The sequence below is a fragment of the Triticum aestivum genome, chromosome 3D, assembly GCF_018294505.1.
Source record: "Triticum aestivum cultivar Chinese Spring chromosome 3D, IWGSC CS RefSeq v2.1, whole genome shotgun sequence".
NCBI classification, from domain to species: domain Eukaryota; kingdom Viridiplantae; phylum Streptophyta; class Magnoliopsida; order Poales; family Poaceae; genus Triticum; species Triticum aestivum.
In genome coordinates, this window is record NC_057802.1 from 510931646 (window position 1) to 510945373 (window position 13728).

Below are 13728 nucleotides of genomic sequence, written 5' to 3' on the forward strand. Positions count from 1 at the left end.
ATGGTCATGGATCGGAGCGACGACCCGCTGCTACGGCCGGGTACTGCGCTGACGCCTGCTTCTCCTGGTTCCACCTGCAAGATGACCGGGTTCAGCACAGCACAGCACAGCACGGCTGCATGCATGGTGGGAAATGGCATGATGGACAGCATGCGAGATATTTCTAAAGGAGGTAATAGCACCGCAGGTCCCTAAACTTGCATGTCAGGTGATGGTTTGGTCCTTGAACTTGAAAAAGTGAATTATTTCATCCCTCAACTTGTCATGGATGTGCAAGTTTAGTCCACAGCCAATCAGAACTCGCCAAATGGATCCAGCTGGCCTGGGCCGGTCAGCGCCGCGAGTTTTTCAGTTAGCCCCCTGCCTTTATCACGAATCGCCCGCAGTACTCCTCGTCCCCCTCGAAGCCACCCGGCCACCCCGACCCGCGACGGCTCCGACGAGCTGTTCCCCGGCGGCACCGACACCGAAACCGATGACGACGCACCCTTCAGCTTCCCGGTGTACCCCGAGGAGTACGTGGCCGCCACCCCCAGGATGCTCGGGGCCATGGTGGACATAGAGGACGAGCAGCCAAGGGCGCAGCAGAGGGCGCTCCTGAAGACGATGAGCAAGACGGACAGGATCGGGCTCGCCTGGCCGGAGCAGCCGCTGGACCTGATGCATGGCCACCGGGTCCTTGTCATCGGCGTCGTTCAAGTCGCCGAGATCGTTCGACGCGCACAGGTCGTTCATGAAGTCCAGGGTCGCCGACGACGACTGCCCGGCCATGGTCCCTGACCTGGACCTGGACCTCGACGGCGAGGCCGCGCGTGGTCATGGCAAGAAGAAGGGCGGCTTCAGGTCGCCGTTCGTGAGGATCGTGAGCAAGCAGATGGTGGGCGTGTTCCTGACCATCTGGGTGCGGCGCGGCCTGCGGAGGTGCGTCCAGAACATCAAGGTGTCCACCGTGGGCGTGGGCGCCATGGGCTACATCGGCAACAAGGGGTCGGTGTCGGCGAGCATGTCCATCTACCAGACCATGTTCTGCTTCGTCTGCACCCACCTGTCCGCCGGCGAGCGGCCCGGCAACCTCCTCAAGCGGAACACCGACGTGCAGGAGATCCACCGGCGGACGCGCTTCGCCGGCCCCGGCGGCCTCGAGCTGCCCCGAGACATCTACGACCACGAGTCAGTGATCATGCACGCGCACATCGTGCTACGAAATTGCATCCACCAATGCATCACCCGGTGATCTGACAGACATGTTCTTCTGTAGGAGGATTTTCTGGCTGGGCGATCTGAACTACCGGATCGACGTGCCGTACGACAGAACCCACGGCCTGATCGCCGCCATGGACTGGCCTCAGCTAGCCGAGAAAGATCAGGTACGCAGTTTCGTTCATCACCATCTCCGCCATGGACTGTGAACTGGAGTGCTAATGCTCTGTTTGTTGTGATGATCAGCTGAAGCGGGAGCTGAGGAAGGGGCGGGCGTTCGAGGGTTGGAGCGAGGGGGTGCTGGAGTTCGCGCCGACGTACAAGTACGAGATCGGGACGGGCAAGTACATCGGCGACGACCAGAAAGGGGGGAGGAGGACGCCGGCGTGGTGCGACCGGGTGCTGTCGTTCGGGAAGGGCCGACTGCTGGGCTACGGGAGGTCGGAGCTGACGCTGTCGGACCACAAGCCGGTGACGGCGACGTACACGGCGGAGGTGGAGGTGTTCTGCGGGCGAAAGCTGCAGAGGGCGCTCACGCTCACGACGAGCTGGATCCTTCACTCCAAGAAACCATGGCCGCGAGCTGGAAGGCGGCGTCGAGATGGACGGCGGCGGCGATCTGGAGCAGACGAGCTGAAGAAGAAGAAGCAGATAGGAGAGTGGAGAGGAGAGAGCCGACAGGATAGGATATTCCAAAGGAATATACCCACAAGTTAACTCAGGTGTAGTACTGCGGGTTGATTCGTGATAAAGGCAGGGGGCTAACTGAAAAACTCGCGGCGCTGACCAGCCCAGGCCACCTGGCTCCACTTGGCGAGTTCGGATTGGCTGTGGACTAAACTTGCACATTCATGACAAGTTTAGGGACGAAATAATCAGCTTTTTCAACTTCAAGGACCCATCACCTGACATGCAAGTTCAGGGACCTGCAGTGCTATTACCTCTTTCTAAAGAAACACTTTTCATAAGACGAAATCACCATTTAAGAATACCGCTTGCAAATAGTCGCACAGTTGGTAATGCCACTGGTTGTCATTCGGGAGTTTTTTAAGGGTTTTTTCCCCCTCATCGGAGAGTTTTTAGGCTTTCTTTTTTCCCACAAGAGGGAAGGATGGGGAGGGCGTGTGCTTTCTTTTTCCGCGAGATTCAAATTTCAGAATAAAATATCTTGTGAGCCCAGTGTTCAAATTATAAACCATTTTTTTCGAGATCTCATATCAATAGATTTTGATGATTTTGTTATTGTAATTTGTACTCTAAAAGATAACATATATGTGATCGTACTATAAAAGATAACATAGATGTTCCTCGCAAAAAAAAAAACATATATGTAATCCACAGGGTAACATACTTGTACTCTTCCGGGAGGTAGTGTGCTCTCATGTAGGTAAATTGCTCTCCACGCGTAGTGCAACAGTGCTTCGTTGTGGAGCACGCCTATGTTGCACTTGATAAGTACGTGAAGCACACATGTGACGCATGTGCCACAGAACATGTGTAGTAGGATGCTACAATGTATCTTACAATATGTGTAATGCCGGCGCTACAATACACTTCTACAGTACATGTGTGGCGGTGTTACATTACACTCGCTACAATGTGCTGAAATTGCAGTACGATGCAAAAAAAAGAGAAAAGGAAACTAGGAGCGCACTACCACGTGTTGCTCTCCCTTGCGCCCTGCTTCACCGAAAGTCTACATGGGTGACTTTTGTTGTTACTCTGACCTCCTCCATCTTCCCTTCGGGGTGGCAACAATGGTTGAATTTTCCCTAAAATTTTGGTTCAAATGGCTAGTTTGATCTTACCGTGTTTTTCATATTCTTAAATACAATTTGGGAATGTTTGTCCCGCGTCTGGATGTTCCAGATGTAATGATTTCCTTGCTTAATACATTTTCCAAATATTTGGGTCACAAAAAACTCGTTAGGCATTTTTCAAGTTGAAATTTCATAGGTTTAGGTGGTTTTGATCCAAGTAAATATTGATTTGCACTCTGCCATCATTATAACTGACGCAACCGCCATCATTGAGTCCACCCGCATTTGTCCAGAAGTTCAGATCCGACGAGTTCTTCATGTCATGTTAGGGTGCCACGTGGTCAATGATTTGTCGTTGCTACTTGCTACAACCTTGGTGGGGCCCTTGGAGTTAGATAGTCATGTGAATGACATCGTGGAACCGACAAAGTCAAATTCATAATGGTGATGGAAGAGACATTAGGGCACCCACAGTGTGTGCCCAAATAGTATTGCCGAATTGTGTTTTGGCTAATGGTAGCCCCATTACATGTGTAGACTAGTGCCATGGCCAAACAAATGGGAATCGGGGAATTTTCGTGCTCTAATGCCAAATTAACCAAGGCAATAAAATACGATATGAATCTCAGCAAACTAGTGCAAGCAATGGGGTGGGCATAGATGTGGCAATTTCATATCTCATAATGCAGTGGGGCCTACCATATATACATAATTTGCGAACCAAATATGTTGTGGAGAAATAGTCCATTTGACACGGACGCGAAAGTTCTGACCGCATCACATGTTTGGAATCATCACATGCCCTTGATGTCACCCATGTTGTGCCTAGACCCATATTCCTTGGTTAAAACGTTTTTGGAAGTGGTGGAGGATGGGATTCCATCATTGACATCTCCTCCAGGCTCCCGCCGCATCTGATGCAAAGTCCCAGGGTGACATCTCCTCCAACAACACCTGACACCTACCCAACGGTCAAAACTAGTCACCCGGTGTTTGCATGCTTTTAGTCACATCATTTAGTAAAAAATGATGATCACTAAAGGTCAATACCAACTAAACCTATGCCTTGTGAGGCGGAAAAGCGCCTAAGAGAGATTGATCCCGTATTGTATATTTCAGGTTCTTCATCAGACCAATTTTCACTTCAGGGGTTGTCGCTCCACTCAGATACATTTCGAGGTGAAAATTGGAAAAGGTCTGAAATAAACCTTGAATTTGTAGGCGAAAGCTAAATCGAACCCTGTACTTTCAATCTCTAAAATCAACACACCAAACTTTCTAATCCCGGTTTATTTTTGAACCTTGAGAGCATTCCCAAACAGGATGTGTTGACGTGACAGGTCGAATCCTGGGATTGTTGGCTGCGACTTGACTGGGCAGGTCCACCAGGCACGAAGCAAGTTTTTTTTTTGGTTACTTTTTCATAACGTGTGTTGTAAAAATGCCAAAAAAGAGATAAAATCAAACTTACAACCTAGCGATGTTGAACTACTCACGCTAGCCACTAGAACCAATGGATGTTATTGCTATCATGAGAGGTCCGAACAATTTAACCGCACACCCCAGCGTCGAGAATTGAAAACATTTTTTTAAGGGCAAAACAAATGTTGAACCGTAAACAATTTTTGAAATATTCGAAAAAATTAAAGTGCAAACACTTTTTGAAAAACCAGTCAATTTACACACATTAATTCTGAAAATGCAAACACGTTTTGAAACATAAATTTTCTTTTGAAAAAATGGAAGCAAAATTTGAAATCTGAACAAACTTTTAAAGTGTGAAAACTTTTTGATTTTTTAAAAATGGGAAAAAAAATAAAACCTGAAAAAATGAGTAAGAATTTCGATATCTAAAAAATGTACGTGAAATTTTCAAAAATATTTATACAATGTAAAAAAACATTAGTGTGATTCAGAAAAATATTCCGTACATACAAAAAAAATGTTACAAGTTTCAAAACGTGTTTGTGACTATTCAAAAAAGGGTATATGATGTAAAAATAATGTTTGCACAATGTAAAAAATGTGTCATACCATTAGAAGAATACACGTGACTTCATGAAACTGAAAAAAAGGGGTATACAATTTTGAAAATGTTTAAACAATGTAAGCAAATGTTTGTGTAGTTTTATAAAATGTTTATTCTCATTTAGAGATTTTAAAATGTGTATTTGAAAAATGTTACTGTATTAAAAAAATGTTGAAAACATGCATTTAAAAAATGTACATAATGTATTTTAAAATTGCCGAAAGCATATCAAAAATTGTTTCATGTGTGCGTTAAAAATGTACATTGTGTATTGAGAGAAATTAGACATGTGTAAAAAAGAAAACCGATGAAAACCACCAAATAAAAAGAAGAAAAACAATACGTAGAAAATCAAGAAAGAAACAAAAGAAAACAATAAATATAACAAAGAAACAAAAACCAAAGAAAAACAGTGAAAAAATAAAGTAGAAGGAAGGGAAAAAGAAAGCCAATAAACCAATGAAAAACCAAAGAAAAACTAAAGGAAAATCAAAAGAAAACGAAAAAGAAAAATAGAAAGAGAAACCAGAGCAGTGCAGGCGCGCAAGCCACTGCGGTAATGGGCCAGCCTGATTTGACTTGCCACGTCAGCGAATACCAGCTAAACACTTTCAAGGTTCAAAATAGACTTAGATCAGAAAGTTTTATGTGCTGATTTCAGGGATTGGAAGTTAATGATTCGATTTAGGTTTCTTCTACAGGTTCAAAGTTTATTTTGGACTTTTTTCGTGAAAATTTTACTTACCTCCTAAAGAAATTCTCATTATGGTCTGGATACTCATTAAGACTAGGGTGGATTAATGAGCTGATTGGCTCGTTAAGCTCGTGTTCGTTAAGGCTCGGCTCGTTAAGGCTTCACTTGTTAAACTCGTTAAGATTAATGAGCAGAAAACCCTCCCCAGCTCGGTTCATTTGAAGCTCGTTAAGCTCGTGTTCGTTAAGGCTCGGCTTGTTAAGTTCGTTAAGCCTAACGAGCAGAAAACCCTCCCCAACTCGGTTCTTCTGAAGCTCGTTAAGCTTGTGTTCATTAAGGCCCGGGCCATTAAGGCTTAAGCTCGTTAAGCTTAACGAGCAGAAAGCCCTCCCCGGCTCGGTTCGTTTGAAACTCGTTAAGCTTGTGTTCGTTAAGGCTCGGCTTGTTAAGCTCGTTAAGCTTAACAAGAAGAAAACCCTCCCCCGCTCGGTTCGTTTGAAGCTCGTTAAACTCGTGCTCATTAAGGCTCGGCTTGTTAAGCTCGTTAAGCTTAACAAGCAGAAAACCCTCCCCGGCTCGGTTCTTTTGAAGCTCATTAAGCTCGTGTTCATTAAGGCTCTACTCGTTAAGGCTTAAGCTTGTTAAGCTTAACGAGCAGAAAACCCTCCCGGCTCGGTTTGTTTAAAACTCGTTAAGCTCGTGTTCGTTAAGTCTCGGCTCGTTAAAGCTCGGCTTGTTAAGCTCGTTAAGCTTAACGAGCGGAAAACCCTCCCCGGCTCGGTTCGTTTGAAACTCGTTAAGCTCGTGAGCGCTTGTTAATAGTTTTTGATGTGTTATGGTCTATGAAATGAGTGTGTAGGTGTGGTTTTTAAGAAGGAGAAATGGTGACTACAAAAAAAATGCATTAGTTTATTGCCTCCTATGTAGATTAGATTAAATAGACGGGCTGAGATGCTACGAGAATTTTGTCATATAAGATAAAAATATGCGTTGTATTGTTACTACCGAGGTTAATGCGTTGAAATCGATGATTGACTTTATTCATTAAGAAGCGAGCTATGAGCTTAACGAGCCGAACTATCAAGCTCTCGTTAAGCTCGCGGGCTACGAGGTTTTGGTCCAGCCCTAATTAGGACGAACTATAGCGCATCAAGGTGCATTACGTATCCTATGCTTTGTAAGTGGAAAACATACAACTATCCTTTCTAAACACGTGGGAACAATTTATCGGTGATTATTATCTTAAAGTTCACAACCTACAATGTGAGGGATTCGAGTCACCAAACATCACAGGGGAAGAAAATCACACAAACAACCCAACCATAGATTGCAATTTGTCACTCTAGTCACATGATAACGAAGCCATATTTCTCAAGAAGTGACATCGTAAACATACATCATGATATATCCTAGCTTCTGCAGTAGAGCATCATTGTTGTGTTCAGACTCTTCGTTCGACAATACATCAGCCAAGAAAAAAAAGACCGTATACGCTCATGTAATTAATCTTTTACAGTACGTATGCATGTACTCGACATGGCAGGTGGCGCGGTGATCCTCCAGCTCCATCAGCACCCCACGCGTTCGCGCGCCTACGCACGTACACAGAGACCGGCCCGTGTCATTTCCTGCCGAAACAAACGCAGAGAGGAAAAACTTTCAGTGTTCAGTGACTACGATGAACTCATCCTTTTCCGGATTTTGAGCCTGAAACGCTTAAGTCGCCGGGATACGGACCAGATCTTGAGCGACTCCTTCCAGGCCCCGTGCTTCATGCAGTGCGCGTAGATCTTGTCCAGCCGGACGATCATCTCCGAGAACGTCGGCCGCGCCATCGGGTGCGTGTCCCAGCACTCCTCGATCAGCCTGCATTGCATACACCCAGGGTAGAAGAAAGTTTCTAGTTCTGATCTAGTGAACATTTTTTTCCAAAAAAAAACTGATCTATAGTGAACTAAAGTGTTTTCAGGTTCAGAAGCAAACTCACCCTTTGAAGTCTGAAGGGTACCCCTTGAGCTTGTTCTTCAGCGACGGCCGCATCCCCTCGCATCGGGCTATGACGGTTGTGGATTCCATGTTGGGTAGTCCTTCAACCATCTGATGATCACATCACACCACAAAAGATTGAGTTGATGATGATCACAGGGGCGATTAAGTTATCAAGTCTGAAACCCAGCTGGTAATGTTCTCTGCTCTGCTTTGTGCACATCGCAGAGTAACTGCATATATGGAGCAGAAAGGCGTACTGACCTCGTAAAGGATGAAGCCGAATGCGTACGCGTCGACGCTCATGTCGAACACCTCGTTCCTGTGCATCTCAGGCGCAGTGTAGTAACCTAGGTTACGGAATAGTACGATTAAGCTTTGTCAGGCGAAGCACTATCTGAAATGATTCTCGTTTATATTTGGTTGCTGAGAGTGGACTTACTGAAGGTGTCGACGATGGCCTCGTGGTTCATCAGTTTCACCTTGTCAGGAGCCATCTTGGACAGCCTCATCAGCCCGAACCCCCCGACCTTCATTAGGCCTCCATTATCCAGGAAGATATTTCTGGCACCTTACCAAGATTCAAATAGTAAAGTACGGCACAACCATGGCAATTCTATTTTTTCTGAATCATCCAAATATGCGTGCGCGGCGTATTTACGATTCCAAGCAAATGCAAGCAAGAGAACGGACAAGGCCAGGTTGCTTCATTTCCTCATCTTACTTTGGCTTTAGGTCGCAGTGGATGATGGGGTCTGGCTTGCACTGATGCAGATAAGTCATGCCCCTGAACATCCAGAGTCAGCCGCGACGAAAACAAGTAAGATCATTAGCACTGATGCACATTTCGGCATGGAGCTTCGTCTTTTGTCGAATGAAGAACAATACGACACATGTTTCAATTTTCAAAGATTGATCTTCTCTTGGGATCAGTAGATATACCTGGCAATGTCAAGGGCATATCTCAGCACCTTATGGCCATTCAGCCTTCCTTTCCTCTGAATAAGGCTTCCTAAATCAGCCTGCGTTTCAGAATAACTGCATGACTTAGTCCATCTAAGGATATATAGGTATGTAAGCTAGATATAATGGCCTAAGTAAAAGTCTTATTTTGACATTATTAATACATTTGCATGGTATTCAGAAACAATCATCATGGGTATGTTCTGCGTGACGGCTCCGATGAACTGAACGACGTTCGGATGCCGGACCTTCTCGAACACCGTCAGCTCATGCCTGAAAGAGTTTCTGTAACAAATGCAAAAAAAAAACATGATTGTTGGATAAATAAACTGGTTGGGCTCTTTAGGGTGAGGAATTGAGGATTGAGATCTGCATCTCACATGGCTTCCTGATCGGAGTAGGTTTCTCTGTCGACTATTTTAACGGAGACCTTGGTTCCGTTCCATTTTGCAACTTGGTACGTGCCCTGTTCGACGTGCACACCGTTAATTCCCCCTCTTATTTTTTCACTAGCTTCATGCTATTTCTGTTATCTGAACTGAAAATGGAAAGAAAACAAATTGCACCACCTTGAGCACTTCGTCCCCTTTCCGGAACTGGAGCTCGCCGGGGTTCAACTCGTACTCCGGTATCTCCCCGGGGTTCGACGCCATCATCGGCGTCCTCCTGTTTCTCTGCAAATTATAGACGGTCAGAGAGACAGAGACCAACACATGGACCACGAATCCATCCATGGATCAAACAAATCAAAGAGGCAGTTGATGTGATGGAAAGACAGATACATACCGGGGCCTTTCCACCATGAGATTTCAGAAGATCATAGATGTCCATGTGGCCGTAACACTTGGAGTCGGCCACGGCCTACATATACATGACCAGAGAAACCAATGAGACATCGATCGTCTGATGCCAATGAAAGGGGAAAGAAAATATTATGTTGAATTATTTGGATGAACTCGGATGGTTGATGACTGACCGTGCTGCCCCATCGGTCGCGGGCGTCGATGTTGGCCTGCCAGTCGAGCAGCACGCTGACGACCTCGCGGTGGCCCTCGCAGGCGGCGACGTGCAGCGCGGTGCGGCCGTCGAGGTTGATGCTGTTGACGTCGACGCCGCCGCGGAGCAGTGCCTCGACGCCGGGCGCGTCGCCCTGGCAGGCGAGGAAGAGCAGCTGCATGGTGGAGTCGAGGTTGTCCGGCACGGCGAGGTCCTGGTCGGCCTGGGAGCCCACGGGGCTCTGGCTCCGGCCGCGCCGCCGGTTGGGGTCCATGGACGACTGCCGCCCGAACAGGTGCCGGTTCCCGCCGCGCCCCGAGCGGGGGGACGACTCCAGCGACGTCTGCCGCCGGAGCTCCCCCGACGGGCCCTGCGTCAGGGACCCCGACGACGCCTGCCGCTGCAGCGTCACCTTCGCGCCGGGCTCCATCTGACTCAGCTCCTCCTCCATCAAGCGAGCTGCCAAGCTAGCTGGTGTTCCCTTTCGCTCAGGCGCGAGTCACGAGCAGGGGCGTCCGGGAGAGGGGTGTGATGGATGAAACGATCGTGGTGTGGGCGGCGGATCGGGGTCCCCGAGGCACGAGGGGGTGCGCCGGAGAGCCCCGCGGAGATGGAGAGAGGTTCGGCGGTGGTGGGCTGGGGTGGGGCGCAGAATGAGGAGGGGAGAAGTGGAGGAGGAGAGGAGATGGGATGAGAAGACGGGAGGTGGGGCAAGGGTGGAGTGGACGGAAGGCCTTGCTTCCCGGAGGAGGCCAAGGAAGTTGTTAAAGTTAGCGCGGGCGGGAAGCATGGGATGGAGCCTTTTTGGCGCGTGTTTTTAAAATGCCGTTGGGAGTGGGAGTGCTAACCGTCGCTGTCGGGAAACGGCGGTAAGTCAGAACCAAACCGAGTAGGAAATGCAATGGTTAAGGTATGGGCAGGGTAGAGCAATATCATACCCATATTCGTATAGTCAGTGGGTACAAAATTCTATCCATACTTGTACCTATGGGTATGAAACTTTACCCATACCCATATCCGACGGGTACCCATTGGGTATCTAGCTGGTAGGACAAATAGTACACATGTTGTTCACAATTTTACGCTCATTGATAGCACATTTGACAAAAAACAATTATCTCAACGCAATAACAGGTAGATGAGTAATTGACCAATATCAAAATTTAGAAATCACAACATACTCTTAAGTCAATAGGAATAGACGAGTCACATGAAAAATTAATGGATAATTGACGACAACTTAACATTAGTTCACAAACGGGCAGGGTATGGGTATACCCGTGGGTACAAGACTATACCCGTACCCTACCCATGACTTAATGGGTAGGATATGGGTACTATCCGTGGGTATAAAAGTGTGCCCATACCCTGCCCATGCGGGTACGGTACCCGCGGGTACCCGTATCCATGGATAAAATTGCCATCCTTTAGGAAAGCTATCAGTGTCTCTTTCGAGCCATGGCATGATCTAATTCCAGCCTGGAATTGTGACAAAATTAAGCAAAAAAACTGGACACAAATATATGGAAGTAGGATGAATGTTCTTGGTAGCCGATGAAGAAAACACCTGCGTCGCCCTTCTCTAGCAACACGGGGGCGATACCCTACCTTCCGCTGCTGCCTTCCTCCTCTCTTCTCCCACGTCTCGCCGCAGCCTGAGGTGCCCCCGGCGAAGCCCGGGCAGGCTCCAGTGAAGGAGGCGATGAGGCGTTTCTCGGGGCCGGCTTCTCTCCCATCCATGCACGACGATTGGGACGGGGACTCACGATGAATCTGCGGGGGCGGGGGCCTGGGCAGCGGCTGTCCTCAGCGGACGACTGGCTTGCAGCGACGGAGCTGGAGAGGATCTAGCGCATGGCGTTGAGGCGCTGATGATAGTAATAATGGTACACTGATGATACTCATCCCTGCTTGGATCAAATCGACCGGAGGTGATTCAAATTGAATCGAAGCAACCGCCAAAAAAACCTAACCGCACCAAAAATCAAATTTGTATAAGAGAGTGCTATACTTACCGCCTGCATTGGAGTGGGTGCTGCCGGAGGTGGAGGTGGAGCAGACGTCGATAGTCCAAACCTTGGCGGAAACAATGGCCAGGCCGCCACAAATGTGCCGGCGGCCGCAACCGATGCCCCTACCATTGCCACAGTAATCATCACTGCCCCCACATTGGGCGTATCGACCGCAAAAGCTGGCGTACCATAGGATTGGGCGGGGCGAGTGAAGAAAACCCTCATAGGGGAGTGAGAATCCAAAAGGAGATTTTAGTAAATAACCAAATATAACACTGGGGCTAAGGGTCAAATTGGTACCCCGACCAAAGCCTATGTGCCTGCACCACCGGAACCCACCCACGGCGCTGCCGCGAAAGAATTGTCGGACGCCACAGCCCACAGGCATGGGAATGAACGCAGATTGGTGGTCGGTGGCCGTGGACAGCGGCCTGGTGCAGAAGGGGTATGGGACCTTCAAAGCCCTAAACAACCGACTGTGGTCAACGCCTCCCGCCGTCAAGTGTCGACCCAGTGGTTGTAGTTCTCGGGTTTAGTGGGAATGGGATTGATGCACCGTGGAGGTGGAGAGGCCATCGAAGACACCGAATTAGCAGTGAGAGAGTAATTTCTGAATGTGCTTGGACAGTGAGGCGAGAGAGGGTGGGAGTTAAGTCGGATTCGATACGACCCATCCATCTCTCACACTTCCCCATGCGTGCAGGTGAGAGCCACACCAGAGACTGGCTCCCAAAAAACGGCCGAATCAACCGTTCTGCTTGGCCTACCCCAGAAGTGCTTCAGGGTTTGTGTGGACAAGAAAATTGATGCAACCGAGACAATAAAATTTTTGCACCACCGGTACTTGGTTGGGTTGAATCCACACAATCAAATAGTCCTTGGGACGGGCTAGATGACAGTCGCCTGATTATTATTTTTTGGTTCAGTCGATTGTTTCAAGTCGTCGGATGCGATGAAGGGCTAGATCCCTTTCTTCAACCTCCCTCTAGACCTCCTATTCATCCTTTTCCTTTGAACTGACGAGTCACTGCTGGCCTAACCGCCTGCTGCTGCCATTCGCAGCCGGCGGTGCTCCCGCGCCATGCTCGCCGCCCCGCCCTGCCCCCAACCACCGGTCATCGTCGTGCCGTTGCTTCCCTGCCATTCCTTTAACCCCGGTCATGATCCATTTCTTGCGGCAAACCTATACCCCCACCCCAACACCCCTAAGATAGATCATGGGGTAGCTTCTCTGGAGAGTGGCAACTGCTTATTCCTTCCTCTGGCGGCTGCCCCCTTTGTAAAAAAATCGACCGACCAAAATTCTATTTTCAGTCAACTTACATTTAGCTATTGAGATAGTCCTTGACATACGAACAACAACGGCGTGGAATGCGGCCTTTTTTTTTTTTCAGTTCTGCTAGAACTCATCTAGATGAGGTATAATTTGGTCTCATTCATCTTTTATAGCCATTGAATGTGATGCCATAAGATGCGTATGCGCTGACGTGGGTTGTATCTGTTCTTGTTTTCCAGATGAATGAGACTAAATTATATCTCATCTAGATGAGTTCTAGGTTTTTTTTTTTTGCGGAGCGGGGACTTTAGGGGCGAATCACCGCGTCGCCGTAGCTTCTCGCTTTGGAAGGCGAACGCTACCTACGTACACAAGCTAGCGATCCCCGCGTCGTCGGCACACGGATGGATCGATCCGTATCCTCTTAACTTGGGAGGTTGACCACGACGCCCGCTACTAGCGAGTGGCGTAGAGCGTGCGTACGTGGTGCGCGTGCGCTTTCCGGCGTGCGTCTCGCTGCGGATGTCGATGGATGGCCTCGCCATCGGAACCCATCTATGCAACTCGAGAGATGGCCCTCTCGCTTCAACGAACTATCTCTGACCAAGTCACGGGTCAGCACACAGCAGTGATGGAACCAGAGCGCGTCCGTGGTAGTTAATTCGAGAGGCCCATCCTCTAGCTTGGACAGCTCAAAGGCACTGTACGTCGTAGTACAGCAGACAGCAGTGCCCTCACGGGTGGTGTAGAAACTCTCAACTGTTTCGTTAACGAATGAAGAATCTGCGGGCGGGTAGTCCCTTTGCTCAAAA

At 48.3% G+C, this 13728-nt stretch overlaps 1 protein-coding gene and 1 pseudogene across 2 annotated transcripts; one reads left to right on the forward strand and one right to left on the reverse strand.

Annotated features, from left to right (window-relative positions):
• Positions 1 to 1917, forward strand: LOC123076416 (type IV inositol polyphosphate 5-phosphatase 3-like; annotated as a pseudogene).
• A 5069-nt stretch (positions 1918 to 6986) lies between these two features.
• On the reverse strand, positions 6987 to 10401 carry LOC123075131 (integrin-linked protein kinase 1). 2 transcript variants are annotated; one of them, XM_044497804.1, is made up of 12 exons: positions 9609 to 10401; positions 9419 to 9493; positions 9202 to 9306; positions 9013 to 9098; positions 8797 to 8917; positions 8612 to 8691; positions 8394 to 8456; positions 8112 to 8233; positions 7934 to 8019; positions 7671 to 7780; positions 7421 to 7549; positions 6987 to 7311 (listed from the first exon to the last, which is right to left on the reverse strand). In XM_044497804.1, the coding sequence occupies exons 1-12, from the start codon at positions 10077 to 10079 to the stop codon at positions 7305 to 7307; spliced, it is 1455 nt and encodes a 484-aa protein (XP_044353739.1). In that variant the 5' UTR covers positions 10080 to 10401; the 3' UTR covers positions 6987 to 7304. The 2 variants fall into 2 exon arrangements, with proteins under 2 accessions (XP_044353739.1, XP_044353738.1); XM_044497803.1 differs by lacking the exon at positions 6987 to 7311 and having other exon boundaries at positions 7357 to 7549.
• Positions 10402 to 13728: the final 3327 nt, after the last annotated feature.